The 21540-nt window shown below is 53.0% G+C and overlaps 1 protein-coding gene across 2 annotated transcripts in view; it reads right to left on the bottom strand.

Moving 5' to 3' along the window:
• Positions 1 to 5345: 5345 nt before the first annotated feature.
• The window catches only part of LOC142907720 (uncharacterized), a 42023-nt gene continuing 25828 nt past the window's right edge, over positions 5346 to 21540 (bottom strand). For both annotated transcript variants that reach the window (XM_076057383.1, XM_076057384.1), the window contains exons 3-5: positions 15308 to 15471; positions 11546 to 11765; positions 5346 to 5727 (exon numbers count right to left, since the gene is read on the bottom strand). In XM_076057383.1, coding sequence (XP_075913498.1) covers positions 5459 to 5727; positions 11546 to 11765; positions 15308 to 15471 — 653 coding nt within the window. In that variant the 3' untranslated portion in view covers positions 5346 to 5458. The remainder of the gene's footprint in view (positions 5728 to 11545; positions 11766 to 15307; positions 15472 to 21540) is intronic.

Raw genomic sequence — 21540 nt, 5'->3', positions numbered from 1 at the left:
GTGGGTGAGTGGGTGGTGGTGAGTGGGTGGGTGGGTGAGTGGGTGGGTGGGTGGGTGGGTGAGTGGGTGGGTGGTGGGTGAGTGAATGGGTGGGTGGGTGGGTGAGTGGGTGGGTGGGTGGGTGAGTGGGTGGGTGGGTGGGTGAGTGGGTGGGTGAGTGAGTGGGTGGTGGGTGAGTGAGTGAGTGGGTGGGTGGGTGGGGTGTGGTGGTGTGGTGGGGGGAGTGGGTGAGATGGGTGAGTGAGTGAGTGGGTGGGGGGTGAGTGGGTGAGTGAGTGGGTGGGTGAGTGGGTGGATAGTGAGTGGGTGGGTGGTGGGTGATGGAGTGGGTGGGTGGGTGAGTGGGTGGGTGAGTGGGTGGGTGGGTGAGTGGGTGGGTGAGTTGGTGGGTGATTGGGTGGGTGGGTGGGAGTGGGTGAGAGGGTGAGTGAGTGAGTGAGTGGGTGAGAGGGTGGGTGGGTAGGTGAGTGAGTGGGTGGGTGTGAGTGAGTGAGGGGTGGGGGGTGAGGAGTGGGTGAGTGGGTGGGGTGGTGAGTTGGTGGGTGAGTGAGTGGGTGGTGAGTGGGTGGGTGAGTGGGTGGGTGGGTGTGTGGGTGAGTGGGTGAGTGGATGGGGAGTGGGGAGAGAGGTGTGGGGTTAGTGGGTTAGTGAGTGAGTGGGTGAGTGAGTGGGTGAGTGGGTGAGTGGGTGGGTGGGTGAGTGAGTGGTGGACTGAGTGGGTGAGTGAGATGATGTGAGTGAGTGGGTGGGGTGAGTGAGTGGTGTGGGTGGGTGAGTGAGTGGGTGAGGTGAGTGGGTGAAGTGAAGTGGGTGAGGGAGTGAGTGGGTGAGTGAGTGGGTGGGTGGGTGAGTGGGTGAGTGAGTGGGTGAGTGAGTGGGTGGGTGAGTGGGTGAGTGGGTGGGTGAGTGAGTGAGTGGGTGAGTGAGTGAGTGAGTGGTGGTGAGTGAGTGAGTGGGTGAGTGAGTGGGTGAGTGAGTGGGTGGGTGGGTGGGTGATTGGGTGGGTGGGGTGAGTGGGTGGGTGGGTGGGTGAGTGGGTGGGTGGTGAGTGGGTGAGTGAGTGGGTGAGTGAGTGGGTGGGTGGGTGAGTGAGTGAGTGGGGGTGAGTGGGTGGGTTAGTGGGTGAGTGGGTGGGTGAGTGGGTGAGTGAGTGAGTGGGTGGGTGAGTGAGTGAGTGGGTGAGTGAGTGAGTGGGTGGGTGAGTGAGTGGGTGAGTGAGTGGGTGGGTGGGTGATTGGGTGGGTGGGTGAGTGGGTGGGTGGGTGAGTGGGTGGGTGAGTGAGTGGGTGAGTGAGTGGGTGAGTGGGTGGGTGGGTGAGTGGGTGGGTGGGTGGGTGGTGGGTGGGTGAGTGGATGAGTGGGGTGGGTGGGTGGGTGAGTGGGTGGGTGGGTGGGTGAGTGGGTGGGTGGGTGAGTGGGTGAGTGAGTGAGTGGGTGGGTGGGTGAGTGGGTGGGTGGGTGAGTGGGTGGGTGGATGAGTGGGTGAGTGAGTGGGTGGGTGAATAAGTGAGTGAGTGGGTGAGTGGGTGAGTGGGTGGGTGGGTGGGTGAGTGGGTGGGTGGGTGGGTGAGTGGGTGGGTGGGTGAGTGGGTGAGTGGGTGGGTGAGTGGGTGGTGAGTGAGTGAGTGGGTGAGTGGTGGGGTGGGTGTGAATGGGTGAGTGGGTGAGTGGGTGGGTGAGTGGGTGGGTGGGTGAGTGGGTGGGTGGTTGGGTGGGTGGGTGAGTGGGTGGGTGAGTGGGTGAGTGGGTGAGTGAGTGGCTGGGTGAGTGAGTGGGTGAGTGGGTGAGTGAGTGGGTGAGTGAGTGAGTGGATGAGTGGGTGAGTGAGTGAGTGGGTGAGTGAGTGGGTGAGTGGGTGAGTGAGTGAGTGGGTGGGTGAGTGGGTGGGTGCGTGGGTGGGTGGGTGGGTGGGTGTGTGGGTGCGTGGGTGGGTGGGTGACTGAGTGGGTGACTGAGTGGGTGATTGAGTGGGTGAGTGAGTGGGTGAGTGAGTGAGTGGGTGAGTGAGTGGGTGAGTGAGTGAGTGGGTGAGTGAGTGAGTGGGTGAGTGGGTGAGTGAGTTGGTGAGTGAGTGGTTGGGTGAGTGAGTGGGTAAGTGGATGAGTGAGTAGGTGAGTGGTTGGGTGAGTGGGTGAGTGAGTGAGTGGGTGAGTGAGTGAGTGGGTGAGTGAGTGAGTGGGTGAGTGAGTGAGTGAGTTGGTGAGTGAGTGTTTGGGTGAGTGGGTGAGTGGTTGGGTGGGTATTGGGGGGCGGTGGGTGGGTGTGGGGTGGGGGTGGGAGGGGAGCGGTGGTGCAACGGTTAGCGCACACCGCGTCTGATTGTCACTTGGTTAGGGGAGAGACAAAGGCGGACGGGCGTGGTGGTGGTGGTGCCGGTAGTCGTGGTAGCTGCTGCTGCTGCTGCTACTCGCTACTAGCAGCAGCACTTGCCCCGACAGTCCTCGTACAGGCTACCTGGAGGAGCTTTGTCATTGTTCATGCAACAGCACTTGCCCCTACAGCCCTGCTAGAGGCTACCTGGGGGAGCTTTGTCTGTGTGTTGCTTGCTCGTGTTGATGGGGAGAGGGAGACTTTGACTCCTCCCCCTTCCCTCCCCCTCCCTCCTCTCGCCCCTCCCCCTCCCTCCCCTCGCTCCTCCCTCCCCTCGCCCCTCCCTCTCCTCGCTCCTCCCCCTCCCTCCCCACGCCCCTCCCTCCCCTCGCCCCTCCCTCTCCCTCCCCAGGCCCCTCCCCCTCCCTCCCCACGCCCCTCCCTCCTCCCGCCCCTCCCTTCCCTCGCCCCTCCCCCTCCTTCCCCTCGCTCCTCCCCCTCCCTCCCCACGCCCCTCCCTCTCCTCGCCCCTCCCCTCGCTCCTCACTCCGCCCCTCACTCGCCCCTCCCTCTCCTCCCTCTCTCGCGCAGTGAATCGATCGTGTAATGTATTTGTATTGTTGTGCAGTTATTTATTATCGATAAATCGATCAGTCTTGGATGTTGTTGTGGAAAGAATAGTTCTTGCCGTGGTGATGATGGTGATGGTGGTGATGGTGGTGGTGATGGTGGTGGTGGTGATGGTGGTGGTGATGGTGGTGATGGTGGTGGTGATGGTGGTGGTGATGGTGGTGATGGTGGTGGTGGTGATGGTGGTGGTGATGGTGATGATGGTGGTGGTGATGGTGGTGGTGATGGTGGTGGTGATGGTGGTGATGGTGGTGATGATGGTGGTGATGGTGGTGGTGATGGTGGTGATGATGGTGGTGATGGTGGTGATGGTGGTGGTGGTGATGGTGGTGGTGATGGTGGTGGTGATGGTGATGATGGTGATGGTGGTGGTGATGGTGGTGGTGGTGATGGTGGTGATGGTGGTGGTGGGGATGGTGGTGATGATGGTGATGATGGTGGTGGTGGTGATGGTGGTGATGGTGGTGGTGGGGATGGTGGTGATGATGGTGATGATGGTGGTGGTGATGGTGGTGGTGATGGTGGTGATGATGGTGGTGGTGATGGTGGTGATGGTGGTGGTGGTGATGGTGGTGGTGATGGTGGTGGTGATGGTGATGATGGTGATGGTGGTGGTGATGGTGGTGGTGGTGATGGTGGTGATGGTGGTGGTGGGGATGGTGGTGATGATGGTGATGATGGTGGTGATGGTGGTGGTGATGGTGGTGGTGATGGTGGTGGTGATGGTGGTGGTGATGGTGGTGATGTTGGTGGTTATAGGGGTGGTGATGGTGGTTATAGTGGTGGTGATGGTGGTTATAGTGGTGGTGATCGTGGTTATAGTGGTGGTGATGGTGGTTATAGTGGTGGTGGTGATGGTGGTGATAGTGGTGATGGTGGTTGTAGTGTTGGTGATGGTGGTTGTAGTGGTGGTGATTATAGTGGTGGTGATGGTGGTTATAGGGGTGGTGATAGTGGTAGTAATGGTGGTGATAGTGGTGGTGAAAGTGATTAAAGTGGTGGTGATGGTGGTTGTTATAGTGGTGGTGATGGTGGTTATAGTGGTGGTGATGGTGGTTGTAGTGGTGGTGATGGTGGTTATAATGGTTATAGTGGTGGTGATGGTGGTGATGGTTATAGTGGTGGTGATGGTGGTTATAGTGGTGGTGATGGTGGTTATAGTGGTGGTGATGGTGGTTATAGTGGTTATAGTGGTGGTGGTGATGGTGGTGATGGTAATAGTGGTGGTGATGGTGGTTGTAGTTGTGGTGATAGTGGTGATGGTGGTTATAGTGGTGGTGATGGTGGTGATGGTTATAGTGGTGGTGATGGTGGTGATGGTTATAGTGGTGGTGATGGTGGTTGTAGTTGTGGTGATAGTGCTGATGGTGGTTGTAGTTGTGGTGATAGTGGTGATGGTGGTTATAGTGGTGGTGATGGTGGTTATAGTGGTGTGATGGTGGTGATAGTGGTGGTGATGGTGGTTATAGTGGTGGTGATCGTGGTGATGGTTATAGTGGTGGTGATGGTGGTGATAGTGGTGATGGTGGTTATAGTGGTGGTGATGGTGGTTTTATTGGTTATAGTGGTGGTGATGGTGGTGGTGATGGTGGTGATGGTTATAGTGGTGGTGATGGTGGTGATGGTGGTTGTAGTTGTGGTGATGGTGGTGATGGTGGTTATAGTGGTGGTGATGGTGGTTTTATTGGTGATAGTGGTGGTGATGGTGGTTATAGTGGTGGTGATCATGGTGATGGTTATAGTGGTGGTGATGGTGGTGATAGTGGTGATGGTGGTTATAGTGGTGGTGATGGTGGTTTTATTGGTTATAGTGGTGGTGATGGTGGTGGTGATGGTGGTGGTGATGGTGGTGATGGTTATAGTGGTGGTGATGGTGGTGATGGTGGTTGTAGTTGTGGTGATGGTGGTGATGGTGGTTATAGTGGTGGTGATGGTGGTTTTATTGGTTATAGTGGTGGTGATGGTGGTGGTGGTGATGGTTATAGTGGTGGTGATGGTGGTGATGGTGGTTGTAGTTGTGGTGATGGTGGTGATGGTGGTTATAGTGGTGGTGATGGTGGTTTTATTGGTGATAGTGGTGGTGATGGTGGTTATAGTGGTGGTGATCATGGTGATGGTTATAGTGGTGGTGATGGTGGTGATAGTGGTGATGGTGGTTATAGTGGTGGTGATGGTGGTTTTATTGGTTATAGTGGTGGTGATGGTGGTGGTGATGGTGGTGGTGATGGTGGTGATGGTTATAGTGGTGGTGATGGTGGTGATGGTGGTTGTAGTTGTGGTGATGGTGGTGATGGTGGTTATAGTGGTGGTGATGGTGGTTTTATTGGTTATAGTGGTGGTGATGGTGGTGGTGGTGATGGTTATAGTGGTGGTGATGGTGGTGATGGTGGTTGTAGTTGTGGTGATGGTGGTGATGGTGGTTATAGTGGTGGTGATGGTGGTGATGGTTATAGTGGTGGTGATGGTGGTTGTTTTTGTGGTGATGGTGGTGATGATGCTGATGATGGTTGTGGCGATGCTAATAGACACTCAAGATGACGATGATGATGCTGATGATGATGGTGATATCAAGATAGACGAATACCAATGCTGATGATGATGGTGATGATGATGACATCGACGATTTTGATGGCGATGCTGCTGATGATGATGATGGTGGCGCTGCTGCTGCTGATGATGATGGTGGTGTCCATGATGCTGCTGCTGATGATGATAGTGGTGTCCATGGTGCTGATGATGCTGATGATGATGAGGCTGTTGTCTGCTGCCTCGAAGCTGTGGCCGTCTCTGCGTACGGACACACGGGAGATGGAATGATGACCGTGCATCATTCAATATAATACACAGACACATACAGATACACACAGATACACACACACTGATACACACTAACACACTAACACACATACACACACAAATACACACACAGACACATACAGATACATACATACAGATACACACACTAACACACACACACAGATACACTCAGATACATACATAGAGATACACACACTAACACACACACAGATACACACACACTGATACACACACTAACACACATACACACACAAATACACACACAGACACATACAGATACACACACTAACACACACACAGATACACACACACTGATACACACTAACAATAACACACATACACACACAAATACACACACAAATACACACAGACACATACAGATACACACACACTGATACACACTAACACACTAACACACACAAATACACACACAGACACATACAGATACATACATACAGATACACACACTAACACACACACAGATACACACACACTGATACACACATACACAATAACACGTACACACACACAAATACACACACAGACACATACAGATACATACATACAGATACACACACTAACACACACACACAGATACACACACTGATACACACATACACACTAACACACATACACAGATACACACACTGATACACACATACACACTAACACACATACACACACAAATACACACACAGACACATACAGATACATACAGATACACACACTAACACACACACAGATACACACACACTGATACACACTAACACACTAACACACATACACACACATACACACACAGACACATACAGACACATACATACAGATACACACACTAACACACACACACAGATACACACACACTGATACACACATACACACTAACACACATATACACAGATACACACACAAATACACACACAGACACATACAGATACATACATACAGATACACACACTAACACACACACAGATACACACACACTGATACACACTAACACACTAACACACATATACACAGATACACACACAAATACACACACAGACACATACATACAGATACACACACTAACACACACACACAGATACACACACACTGATACACACATACACACTAACACACACACACACAAATACACACACAGACACATACAGATACATACAGATACACACACTAACACACACACAGATACACACACACTGATACACACATATACACAGATACACACACACATGCACACACACATACACAAATAAACAGATACACACAGATACACATACATACACACAGATACACACAGATACACATACACACACACTGATACACACATACACATTAACACACACACAGATACACACACACTGATACACACACACATACACAAATAAACAGATACACACAGATACACATACACACACACTGATACACATTAACACTAACACACATATACACAGATACACACATACACACACACACAGATACACACACACATACATACACACACATACACACACACATACGCACACACAGATGCACACAGATACACATACACACACTGATACACACATACACACTAACACACACATACACAGATACACATACACACACACATACACACACACAGATACACATACACACACATACACACAGATACACACATACACACACACACAGATACACACACACTGATACACACATACACACTAACACACATATACACAGATACACACACATATACACACAGACACATACAGATACATACATACAGATACACACACTAACACACACACAGATACACACACACTGATACACACTTACACACTAAGACACATATACACAGATACACACACAAATACACACACAGACACATACAGATACATACATCCAGATACACACACTAACACACACACAGATACACACACACTGATACACACATACACACTAACACACATACACAGATACACACACACATACACACACATACACGCAGATACACATACACACATACATACACACAGATACACACAGATACACACTGATACACACATACACACTAACACACATATACACAGATACACACACAGATACACACACAGATACACACACACAGACACACATACACACACAGATACACACACAGATACACATACACACTAACACACATATACACAGATACACACACACACATACACACACTAACACACACACAGATACACACACACAGACACACACACAGACACACAACAACAACAACAACCGCCATTCCCCACTAAGTGGCGGTGACGTCACCACGACGCTTGTGCCAGGCTATGTGCACCCTGAGGCCACGTGAAGTGTCGAACGCCCGCTGGCAGGAGGTCACGGGGCAGACCCAGGTGTCACGGGTCGACTGACTGAGATGACTGGCTGATGCACCACCTGTGCCCCCTACTGTGCCAACCTGCTGTGCTTTAGCCACCCGGCGCTCCGCTCGTTGTTGTGAGCGTCGCTCCTCCGCCCTCCGTTGTTGTTGTTGGAGGGCGACTACCTCCAACTGCCCAGTAGCATCCTTCACGAGCCTCCTCCACAGAGGTCGATCTTGACACCGCTGGTACCAGTCATCGGCAAGTCCTCTCAGCTCCACGTCCTCCTGTACCACATCACTCCATCTCTTCTCTAGCCCGTGCCGCGCCCGCTTAGCCCCCTCAATCCGGCCGAACAAAAGCTGTTTCGGCATGTGGTGGCTGGGCATGCGGGCTACATGACCCAGCCATCACAGCCTTGCCCGCCGGAGGAGCTCACCGATGGGACCTTGCCCAGATTTTTCAGGATTTGTGAGCTCCTCACACAATCCAGTCTGGTTAAACCCAGGATGGATCGTAGGCAGGCCAGCCTAAATGTTTCTAACCGGCGAAGATGTTCCATTAGGGGGTCGACGTTTCGCAAGCGTAGAGAAGGGAGGGAATGACCGTGGCCGAGAAGACCTGAAGCTTAGTGGGGAGCGACAGACCAGGTAGCTTCCACACAGCGTTACGCAACCGATGAAAAGATATTGCCGCTCGACTGATTCGGAGTGAGACCTCTGCTGTTAAACTGGAGCCGGTCATAAGCACACTGCCCAGGTATGGGAAACTCTCCACTCTTTCCACAACTGCCCCATCACCGATTCCGAGTTGTGGGGGTGGAGTGTCCGATGGTACAAAATACCCAGGCAGGTGCTTAGTTTTGGAGGGGCTGATGGTAAGGCCCCATCTCTTAGTTGCACGCTCCAGTCTCAGCAGCAGCATCTCCAACTCCTCTGAATGAGGAGCTATTACCAAATCATCAGCATACATAACGTGGTTGAGCAATAGGGAGCCATCCCTTGACCGCACCCGGGCATCGATCAGCCTCCCATTGTATCTGTACCAAATGGAGATTCTCCCGGTACAGCTATTGAAGGCTTCACGAACAACGTGGTCAAAATAGATGTTAAATAATGTGGGAGCCAGAGGACATCCCTGTCGCACCCCAAGGTTAACAGGGAATGGCTCTGACTCCCGGCCACGTAATTTTACCCGGGCCTGCTCACCATCATGAAGGTCCTTAATGATCGTGAGCAGGGGGTCAGGTACTCCAAAAGCACGAAGAACGACCCAGAGCCCAGGCCTACTGATGGTATCATAGGGCTTGACCACGTCAATAAAGCAGAGATGTAGGTCTTGTTGGAATTCCCTACACCTCTGCTGTAGCAGACGGACATAAAATATGGCATCTGTGCAGGACCGCCCTTTCCTGAAACCGCATTGGGGCTCCGCAAGCCTCTCCTCAGCGTGCCTGGCAAGGCGATGCTGAATAATCCTTGCCAGGACCTTTCCCAGCACACTGAGGAGTGAGATGCCCCTGTAGTTGTTACAGTCTGTGCGGTCTCCCTTCTTAAAGAGGTGGACCACCAATAAATTACCACTAAACCACGACTGACATATCTAACAAACACACAGACACACACACACACAGACACACAGAGTTACATACACAACAACAACAACCGCCATTTGCCACTAAGTGGCGGTGACGTCACCACGACGCTTGTGCCAGGCTATGTGCACCTTGAGGCCACGTGAAGTGTCGAACGCCCGCGGGCAGGAGGTCACGGGGCAGACCCAGCAGGTGCCACGGGTCGACTGACTGAGATGACTGCCTGATGCACCACCTGTGCCCCCTACTGTGCCAACCTGCTGTGCTTTAGCCACCCGGCGCTCCGCTCGTTGTTGTGAGCGTCGCTCCTCCGCCCTCCGTTGTTGTTGGAGGGCGACTACCTCCAACTGCCCAGTAGCGTCCTTCACGAGCCTCCTCCACAGAGGCCGATCTTGACACCGCTGGTACCAGTTATCGGCAAGTCCACTCAGCTCCACGTCCTCCTGTACCACATCACTCCATCTCCTCTCTAGCCCGTGCTGCGCCCGCTTAGCCCCCTCAATCCAGCCGAACAAAAGCTGTTTTGGCATGCGGTGGCTGGGCATGCGGGCTACATGACCTAGCCATCGCAGCCTTGCCCGCCGGAGGAGCTCACCGATGGGACCTTGCCCAGATCTTTCAAAGAATTGTGAGCTCCTCGCACAATCCAGTCTGGTTAAACCCAGGATGTATCGTAGGCAGGCCAGCCTAAATGTTTCTAACCGGCGAAGATGCTCCATTAGAGGGTCCACGTTTCGCAAGCGTAGAGAAGGGAGGGAATGACCGTGGCCGAGAAGACCTGAAGCTTAATGTGGAGCGACAGACCAGGTAGCTTCCACACAGCGTTACGCAACCGATGAAAAGATATTGCCGCTCGACTGATTCGGAGCGAGACCTCTGCTGTTAAACTGGAGCCAGTCATAAGCACACTGCCCAGGTATGGGAAACTCTCCACTCTCTCCACAACTGCCCCATCACCGATTGGGAGTTGTGGGGGTGGAGTGTCCGATGGTACAAAATACCCAGGCAGGTGCTTAGTTTTGGTGGGGCTGATGGTAAGGCCCCACCTCTTAGTGGCACGCTCCAGTCTCAGCAGCAGCGTCTCCAACTCCTCCTCTGACTGAGCAGCTATTACCAAATCATCAGCATACATAACGTGGTTGAGCAATAGGGAGCCATCCCTTGACCGCACCCAGGCATCGATCAGCCTCCCATTATACCTGTACCATATGGAGATTCCCCCGGTACAGCTATTGAAGGCTTCACGAACTACGTGGTCAAAATAGATGTTAAATAATGTGGGTGCCAGAGGACATCCCTGTCGCACCCCAAGGTGCACGGGGAATGGCTCTGACTCCCGGCCACGTAGTTTTACCCGGGCCCGCTCACCATCATGAAGGTCCTTAATGATCGTGAGCAGAGGGTCAGGTACTCCAAAAGCACGAAGAACGACCCAGAGCCCAGGCCTATTGATGGTATCATAGGCCTTGACCAGGTCAATAAAGCAGAGATGTAGGTCTTGTTGGAATTCCCTACACCTCTGCTGTAGTAGACGGACAGAAAATATGGCATCTGTGCAGGACACACACACACACACACAGTGACACACACACACACAGTGACACACAGACACACACACACAGTGACACACAGACACACACACACACACAGTGACACACACAGACACACACACAGTGACACACAGACACACACACAGACACACACACACAGTGACACACACACACACACAGACACACACACAGACACACACACACACCCACACACCCATACACTCATACACACACAGTGACACAGACATACACACAGTGACACACACACAGTGACACACACCCACACACACGCAACCCCTCACCGACGTCACCGTCGCGAGGCCCCGCCCCCACCGCCACGGTGACGTCGTCGCTGAGCGTCTCGAGGTGCGGCAGCCACGTGACGGAGCAGCGGTAGCGGCCCGAGTCGCGCGCCGCCGTCACGTGATGCAGCGTCACGTGGGCCCGCCCACTCGTCAGCGCCACGTCCCACGTGGCGCGCGTGTCCACGGCGGTCACGTGGCCCCCGTGGGCGATGAGGATCTTGGGGGGGGGGTGGGGGTCGGGGGGATGCGGGGAGAGGGGGCGGGGCGTAAATGTGGGAGGGGTCACAGGTGGCAGTCACACAGACACAGACAAAGCTGCCCCAGGTAGCCTCTAGCAGGGCAGTAGGGGCAAGTGCAGTTACACAGACACAGACAAAGCTCCCCAGGTAGCCTTTAGCAGGGCTGTAGGGGCAAGTGCAGTCACACAGACACAGACAAAGCAACCCCAGGTAGCCTCTAGAAGGGCTGTAGGGGCAAGTGCAGTTACACAGACACACAGACAAAGCTCCCCCAGGTAGCCTCTAGCAGGGCTGTAGGGGCAAGTGCAGTTACACAGACAAAGACAAAGCTCCCCCAGGTAGCCTCTAGCAGGGCTGTAGGGGCAAGTGCAGTTACACAGACACAGACAAAGCTCCCCCAGGTAGCCTCTAGCAGGGCTGTAGGGGCAAGTGCAGTCACACAGACACACAGACAAAGCTCCCCCAGGTAGCCTCTAGCAGGGCTGTAGGGGCAAGTGCAGTTACACAGACACAGAAAAAGCGCCCCCAGGTAGCCTCTAGCAGGGCTGTAGGGGCAAGTGCAGTTACACAGACACACAGACAAAGCTCCCCCAGGTAGCCTCTAGCAGGGCTGTAGGGGCAAGTGCAGTTACACAGACAAAGACAAAGCTCCCCCAGGTAGCCTCTAGCAGGGCTGTAGGGGCAAGTGCAGTTACACAGACACAGACAAAGCTCCCCCAGGTAGCCTCTAGCAGGGCTGTAGGGGCAAGTGCAGTCACACAGACACACAGACAAAGCTCCCCCAGGTAGCCTCTAGCAGGGCTGTAGGGGCAAGTGCAGTTACACAGACACAGAAAAAGCGCCCCCAGGTAGCCTCTAGCAGGGCTGTAGGGGCAAGTGCAGTTACACAGACACAGACAAAGCTCCCCCAGGTAGCCTCTGGCAGGGCTGTAGGGGTAAGTGCAGTTACACAGACACAGACAAAGATACCCCAGGTAGCCTCTAGCAGGGCTGTAGGGGCAAGTGCAGTTACACAGACACAGACAAAGCTCCCCCAGGTAGCCTCTAGCAGGGCTGTAGGGGCAAGTGCTGTTACACAGACAAAGACAAAGCTCCCCCAGGTAGCCTCTGGCAGGGCTGTACGGGCAAGTGCAGTCACACAAACACAGACAAAGCTACCCCCAGGTAGCCTCTAGCAGGGCTGTAGGGGCAAGTGCAGTTACACAAAGACAGACAAAGCTCCCCCAGGTAGCCTCTAGCAGGGCTGTAGGGGCAAGTGCAGTCACACAGACACAGACAAAGCTCCCCCAGGTAGCCTCTAGCAGGGCTGTAGGGGCAAGTGCAGTTACACAGGCACAGACAAAGCTCCCCCAGGTAGCCTCTAGCAGGGCTGTAGGGGCAAGTGCAGTTACACAGACACACAGACAAAGCTCCCCCAGGTAGCCTCTAGCAGGGCTGTAGGGGCAAGTGCAGTTACACAGACACAGACAAAGCTCCCCCAGGTAGCCTCTAACAGGGCTGCAGGGGCAAGTGCAGTTACACAGACACAGACAAAGCTCTACTAGGTAGCTTCTAGCAGGGCTGTAGGGGCAAGTGCAGTTACACAGACACAGACAAAGCTCCCCCAGGTAGCCTCTAGCAGGGCTGTAGGGGCAAGTGCAGTCACACAGACACAGACAAAGCTCCCCCAGGTAGCCTCTAGCAGGGCTGTAGGGGCAAGTGCAGTCACACAGACACAGACAAAGCTACCCCCAGGTAGCCTCTAGCAGGGCTGTAGGGGCAAGTGCAGTCACACAGACACAGACAAAGCTACCCCAGGTAGCCTCTAGCAGGGCTGTAGGGGCAAGTGCAGTCACACAGACACAGACAAAGCTACCCCCAGGTAGCCTCTAACAGGGCTGCAGGGGCAAGTGCAGTTACACAGACACAGACAAAGCTCTCCTAGGTAGCTTCTAGCAGGGCTGTAGGGGCAAGTGCAGTTACACAGACAAAGACAAAGCTCCCCCAGGTAGCCTCTAGCAGGACTGTAGGGGCAAGTGCAGTTACAGAGACACAGACAAAGCTCCCCCAGGTAGCCACTAGCAGGGCTGTAGGGGCAAGTGCAGTTACACAGACACAGACCAAGCTCCCCCAGGTAGCCTCTAGCAGGGCTGTAGGGGCAAGTGCAGTCACACAGACACAGACAAAGCTCCCCCAGGTAGCCTCTAGCAGGGCTGTAGGGGCAAGTGCAGTCATACAGACACAGACAAAGCTCCCCCAGGTAGCCTCTAGCAGGGCTGTAGGGGCAAGTGCAGTCACACAGACACAGACAAAGCTGCCCCAGGTAGCCTCTAGCAGGGCTGTAGGGGCAAGTGCAGTCACACAGACACAGACAAAGCTACCCCCAGGTAGCCTCTAACAGGGCTGCAGGGGCAAGTGCAGTTACACAGACACAGACAAAGCTCTCCTAGGTAGCTTCTAGCAGGGCTGTAGGGGCAAGTGCAGTTACACAGACAAAGACAAAGCTCCCCCAGGTAGCCTCTAGCAGGGCTGTAGGGGCAAGTGCAGTTACAGAGACACAGACAAAGCTCCCCCAGGTAGCCTCTAGCAGGGCTGTAGGGGCAAGTGCAGTTACACAGACACAGACCAAGCTCCCCCAGGTAGCCTCTAGCAGGGCTGTAGGGGCAAGTGCAGTCACACAGACACAGACAAAGCTCCCCCAGGTAGCCTCTAGCAGGGCTGTAGGGACAAGTGCAGTCATACAGACACAGACAAAGCTCCCCCAGGTAGCCTCTAGCAGGGCTGTAGGGGTAAGTGCAGTCACACAGACACAGACAAAGCTCCCCCAGGTAGCCTCTAGCAGGGCTGTAGGGACAAGTGCAGTCACACACAGAGACAGACAAAGCTCCCCCACGTAGCCTCTAGCAGGGCTGTAGGGACAAGTGCAGTTACACAGACACAGACAAAGCTCCCCCAGGTAGCCTCTAGCAGGGCTGTAGGGGCAAGTGCAGTCACACAGACACAGACAAAGCTCCCCCAGGTAGCCTCTAGCAGGGCTGTAGGGGCAAGTGCAGTCACACAGACACAGACAAAGCTCCCCCAGGTAGCCTCTAGCAGGGCTGTAGGGACAAGTGCAGTCACACACAGAGACAGACAAAGCTCCCCCAGGTAGCCTCTAGCAGGGCTGTAGGGGCAAGTGCAGTCACACAGACACAGACAAAGCTCCCCCAGGTAGCCTCTAGCAGGGCTGTAGGGACAAGTGCAGTCACACACAGAGACAGACAAAGCTCCCCCAGGTAGCCTCTAGCAGGGCTGTAGGGACAAGTGCAGTTACACAGACACAGACAAAGCTCCCCCAGGTAGCCTCTAGCAGGGCTGTAGGGGCAAGTGCAGTTACACAGACAAAGCTCCCCCAGGTAGCCTCTAGCAGGGCTGTAGGGGCAAGTGCAGTCACACAGACACAGACAAAGCTCCCCCAGGTAGCCTCTAGCAGGGCTGTAGGGGCAAGTGCAGTCACACAGACACAGACAAAGCTCCCCAACCCCACCTCCCCCCTCCTCACCGGCCGGCCAATCCCATCCTCGCGATCCGGCCGCTCCTTGGACCACGTGACCATGACGGGCCCTCCCATTGGCTGGAAGTCGCACTTCATTGCGACGTCACCGCCCTCGGGTGCCGAGGAGGGGGCGGAGGCGCCCACCCACAATGCATCGCTGCCGGAAGTCACTGATTGGGTGGACACCGGGAGGGGGGTGGGAGACACGGGGAGACACAGAGAGACATAGACATGGAGAGACATAGAGAGACACGGGGAGACATAGACATGGAGAGACATAGAGAGACACGGGGAGACACGGGGAGACATAGAGAGACACGGGGAGACAGAGAGAGACACGGGGAGACATAGAGAGACATAGAGAGACACGGGGAGACATAGAGAGACACGGGGAGACATAGAGACACGGGGAGACATAGAGAGACACGGGGAGACATAGAGAGACACGGGGAGACATAGAGAGACACGGGGAGACATAGAGAGACACGGGGAGACATAGAGAGACACGGGGAGACATAGAGAGACACGGGGAGACATAGAGAGACACGGGGAGACATAGAGAGACACGGGGAGACATAGAGAGACACGGGGGGGTGGGAGACACGGGGAGACATAGAGAGACACGGGGAGACATAGAGAGACACGGGGAGACATAGAGAGACACGGGGAGACATAGAGAGACAAAGAGAGACATAGAGAGACACGGGGAGACATAGAGAGACACGGGGAGACACAGAGAGACACGGGGGGTGGGAGACACGGGGAGACATAGAGAGACATAGAGAGACACGGGGAGACATAGAGAGACATAGAGAGACACGGGGAGACACGGGGAGACACGGGGAGACATAGAGAGACACGGGGAGACACGGGGAGACATAGACATAGAGAGACATAGAGAGACATAGAGAGACACGGGGAGACACGGGGAGACACGGGGAGACATAGAGAGACACGGGGAGACAGAGAGACACGGGGAGACATAGAGAGACATAGAGAGACACGGGGAGATACGGGGAGACATAGAGAGACACGGGGAGACATAGAGAGACACGGGGAGACACAGAGAGACACGGGGAGACACAGAGACACGGGGAGACATAGGGAGACACGGGGAGACACAGAGAGACACGGGGAGAGATAGGGAGACACGGGGAGACATAGAGAGACACGGGGAGACAGAGAGACACGGGGAGACACGGGGAGACATAGAGAGACACGGGGAGACACAGAGAGACACTGGGAGACACAGAGAGACACGGGGAGACATAGGGAGACACGGGGAGACATAGAGAGACACGGGGAGACATAGAGAGACACGGGGAGACATAGAGACACACGGGGAGACAGAGAGAGACACGGGGAGACATAGAGAGACACGGGGAGACATAGAAAGACACGGGGAGACATAGAGAGACACGGGGAGACATAGAGAGACACGGGGAGACAGAGAGAGACACGGGGAGACATAGAGACACACGGGGAGACAGAGAGAGACACGGGGAGACACGGGGAGACATAGAGAGACACGGGGAGACATAGAGAGACACGGGGAGACATAGAGAGACACGGGGAGACATAGAGAGACACGGGGAGACATAGAGAGACACGGGGAGTCTATGGGCAGTGTTGAGTCTACGGGCAGTGTTGAGTCTATGGTGCAGTGTTGAGTCTATGGTGCAGTGTTGAGTCTATGGTGCAGTGTTGAGTCTATCGTGCAGTGTTGAGTCTATGGTGCAGTGTTGAGTCTATGGGCAGTGTTGAGTCTATGGGTAGTGTTGAGTCTATGGGCAGTGTTGAGTCTATGGTGCAACGCTGAGTCTATGGTGCAGTGTTGAGTCTATGGGCGGTGTTGAGTCTATGGGCGGTGTTGAGTCTATGGGCAGTGTTGAGTCTATGGGCAGTGTTGAGTCTATGGGCAGTGTTGAGTCTATGGGCAGTGTTGAGTCTATGGTGCAATGTTGAGTCTATGGTGCAGCGCTGAGTCTATGGTGTAGTGCGAGTCTATGGGCAGTGTTGAGTCTATGGGGCAGTGTTGAGTCTATGGGTAGTGTTGAGTCTATGGGCAGTGTTGAGTCTATGGGCAGTGTTGAGTCTATGGGCGGTGTTGAGTCTATGGTGCAGTGTTGAGTCTATGGGCAGTGTTGAGTCTATGGTGCAGTGTTGAGTCTATGGGCAGTGTTGAGTCTATGGGCAGTGTTGAGTCTATGGGCGGTGTTGAGTCTATGGTGCAGTGTTGAGTCTATGGTGCAGTGTGGAGTCTATGGGCAGTATTGAGTCTATGGGTGGTGTTGAGTCTATGGGTAGTGTTGAGTCTATGGGCAGTGTTGAGTCTATGGGTAGTGTTGAGTCTATGGTGCAGTGTTGAGTCTATGGGTAGTGTTGAATCTATGGGCGGTGTTGAGTCTATGGTGCAGTGTTGAGTCTATGGTGCAGTGTTGAGTCTATGGGCAGTATTGAGTCTATGGGCGGTGTTGAGTCTATGGGTAGTGTTGAGTCTATGGGCAGTGTTGAGTCTATGGGTAGTGTTGAGTCTATGGTGCAGTGTTGAGTCTATGGTGCAGTGCTGAATCTATGGGCAGTGTTGAGTCTATGGGCAGTGTTGAGTCTATGGGGCAGTGTTGAGTCTATGGTGCAGTGTTGAGTCTATGGTGCAGTGTTGAGTCTATGGTGCAGTGTTGAGTCTATGGGCAGTGTTGAGTCTATGGTGCAGTGTTGAGTCTATGGGCAGTGTTGAGTCTATGGGCAGTGTTGACTCTATGGGCAGTGTTGAGTCTATGGTCCAGTGTTGAGTCTATGGGCAGTGTTGAGTCTATGGGCAGTGTTGAGTCTATGGTGCAGTGTTGAGACTATGGGCAGTGCTGAGTCTATGGGGCAGTGTTGAGTCTATGGGCAGTGTTGAGTCTATGGGCAGTGTTGAGTCTATGGTGCAGTGTTGAGACTATGGTGCAGCGCTGAGTCTATGGGCAGTGTTGAGTCTATGGGCAGTATTGAGTCTATGTGTGGTGTTGAGTCTATGGGTAGTGTTGAGTCTATGGTGCAGTGTTGAGTCTATGGTGCAGTGCTGAGTCTATGGTGCAGTGTTGAGTCTATGGGCAGTGTTGGGTCTATGGTGCAGTGTTGAGTCTTTGGTGCAGTGTTGAGTCTATGGTGTAGTGTTGAGTCTATGGGTAGTGTTGAGTCTATGGGCAGTGTTGCGTCTATGGTGCAGTGTTGAGTCTATGGGCAGTGTTGAGTCTATGGTGCAGTGTTGAGTCTATGGTGCAGTGTTGAGTCTATGGGCAGTGTTGAGTCTATGGGTAGTGTTGAGTCTATGGGCAGTGTTGAGTCTATGGTGCAGTGTTGAGTCTATGGGCAGTGTTGAGTCTATGGGCAGTGTTGAGTCTATGGGCAGTGTTGAGTCTATGGGTAAGTGTTGAGTCTATGGGCAGTGTTGAGTCTATGGTGCAGTGTTGAGTCTATGGGCAGTGTTGAGTCCATGGGCAGTGTTGAGTCTATGGGCAGTGTTGAGTCTCTGGGGAGTGTTGAGTCTATGGGTAGTATTGAGTCTATTGTGTAGTGTTAAGTCTATGGGCAGTGTTGAGTCTATGGTGCAGTGTTGAGTCTATGGGCAGTGTTGAGTCTATGGGCAATGTTGTTGAGTCTATGGTGCAGTGTTGAGTCTATGGTGCAGTGTTGAGTCTATGGGCAGTATTGAGTCTATGGGTGGTGTTGAGTCTATGGGTAGTGTTGAGTCTATGGGCAGTATTGAGTCTATGGGTAGTGTTTAGTCTATGGTGCAGTGTTGAGTCTATGGTGCAGTGCTGAGTCTATGGTGCAGTGTTGAGTCTATGGGCAGTGTTGAGTCTATGGTGCAGTGTTGAGTCTTTGGTGCAGTGTTGAGTCTATGGTGTAGTGTTGAGTCTATGGGTAGTATTGAGTCTATGGGCAGTGTTGAGTCTATGGTGCAGTGTTGAGTCTATGGGCAGTGTTGAGTCTATGGTGCAGTGTTGAGTCTATGGTGCAGTGTTGAGTCTATGGGCAGTGTTGAGTCTATGGGTAGTGTTGAGTCTATGGGCAGTGTTGAGTCTATGGTGCAGTGTTGAGTCTATGGGCAGTGTTGAGTCTATGGCTAGTGTTGAGTCTATGGGCAGTGTTGAGTCTATGGGCAGTGTTGAGTCTATGGGTAAGTGTTGAGTCTATGGGCAGTGTTGAGTCTATGGTGCAGTGTTGAGTCTATGGGCAGTGTTGAGTCCATGGGCAGTGTTGAGTCTATGGGCAGTGTTGAGTCTCTGGGGAGTGTTGAGTCTATGGGTAGTATTGAGTCTATTGTGTAGTGTTAAGTCTATGGGCAGTGTTGAGTCTATGGTGCAGTGTTGAGTCTATGGGCAGTGTTGAGTCTATGGGCAATGTTGTTGAGTCTATGGTGCAGTGTTGAGTCTATGGTGCAGTGTTGAGTCTATGGGTAGTGTTGAGTCTATGGGCAATGTTGAGTCTATGGGGAGTGTTGAGTCTATGGGTAGTATTGAGTCTATGGTGTAGTGTTGAGTCTATGGGCAGTGTTGAGTCTATGGTGCAGTGTTGAGTCTATGGTGCAGTGTTGAGTCTATGGGCAGTGTTGAGTCTATGGTGCAGTGTTGAGTCTATGGACAGTGTTGAGTCTATGCGCAGTGTTGAGTCTATGGTGCAGTGTTGAGTCTATGGGTAGTGTTGAGTCTATGGGCAGTGTTGAGTCTATGGGCAATGTTGAGTCTATGGTGCAGTGTTGAGTCTATGGTGCAGTGTTGAGTCTATGGGTAGTGTTGAGTCTATGGGCAATGTTGAGTCTATGGGCAGTGTTGAGTCTATGGGCAGTGTTGAGTCTATGGGCAGTGTTGAGTCTATGGGCAGTGTTGAGTCTATGGGTAGTGTTGAGTCTATGGGCAGTGTTGAGTCTATGGTGCAGTGTTGAGTCTATGGTGCAGTGTTGAGTCTATGGGCAGTGTTGAGTCTATGGGCAGTGTTGAGTCTATGGGCAGTGTTGAGTCTATGGGCAGTGTTGAGTCTATGGTGCAGTGTTGAGTCTATGGGCAGTGTTGAATCTATGGGCAGTGTTGAGTCTATGGGCAGTGTTGAGTCTATGGGCGGTGTTGAGTCTATGGGCAGTGTTGAGTCTACAGTGCAGTGTTGAGCCTATGGTGCAGTGTTGAGTCTATGGTGCAGTGTTGAGTCTATGGTGCAGTGTTGAGTCTATGGTGCAGTGTTGAGTCTATGGTGCAGTGTTGAGTCTATGGTGCAGTGTTGAGTCTATGGGTAGTGTTGAGTCTATGGGCAATGTTGAGTCTATGGGGAGTGTTGAGTCTATGGGTAGTATTGAGTCTATGGTGTAGTGTTGAGTCTATGGGCAGTGTTGAGTCTATGGTGCAGTGTTGAGTCTATGGTGCAGTGTTGAGTCTATGGGCAGTGTTGAGTCTATGGTGCAGTGTTGAGTCTATGGGTAGTGTTGAGTCTATGGGCAGTGTTGAGTCTATGGGCAATGTTGAGTCTATGGTGCAGTGTTGAGTCTATGGTGCAGTGTTGAGTCTATGGGTAGTGTTGAGTCTATGGGCAATGTTGAGTCTATGGTGCAGTGTTGAGTCTATGGTGCAGTGTTGAGTCTATGTGCAGTGTTGAGTCTATGGGCAGTGTTGAGTCTATGGGCAGTGTTGAGTCTATGGGCAATGTTGAGTCTATGGGCAGTTTTGAGTCTATGGGCAGTCTTGAGTCTATGGGCGGTGTTGAGTCTATGGGCAGTGTTGAGTCTATGGTGCAGTGTTGAGTCTATGGTGCAGTGTTGAGTCTATGGTGCAGTGTTGAGTCTATGGTGCAGTGTTGAGTCTATGGTGCAGTGTTGAGTCTATGGTGCAGTGTTGAGTCTATGGTGCAGTGTTGAGTCTATGGGCAGTGTTGAGTCTATGGTGCAGTGTTGAGTCTATGGTGCAGTGTTGAGTCTATGGTGCAGTGTTGAGTCTATGGGCAGTGTTGAGTCTATGGTCTGTGTTGAGTCTATGGGCATTGTTGAGTCTATGGTGCGTGTTCAGTCTATGGGCAGTGTTGAGTCTATGGTGCAGTGTTGAGTCTATGGTGTAGTGTTGAGTCTATGGTGCAGTGTTGAGTCTATGGGCAGTGTTGAGTCTATGGTGCAGTGTTGAGTCTATGGTGCAGTGCTGAGTCTATGGGCAGTGTTGAGTCTATGGTGCAGTGTTGAGTCTATGGGCAGCGCTGAGTCTATGGGCAGTGTT

The sequence above is a fragment of the Petromyzon marinus genome, chromosome 82 (assembly GCF_048934315.1).
Source record: "Petromyzon marinus isolate PM22_M1 ecotype Great Lakes invasive population chromosome 82, UKy_Petmar_22M1.pri1.0, whole genome shotgun sequence".
NCBI lineage: Eukaryota > Metazoa > Chordata > Hyperoartia > Petromyzontiformes > Petromyzontidae > Petromyzon > Petromyzon marinus.
This window is presented reverse-complemented; position numbering and strand designations above follow the sequence as displayed.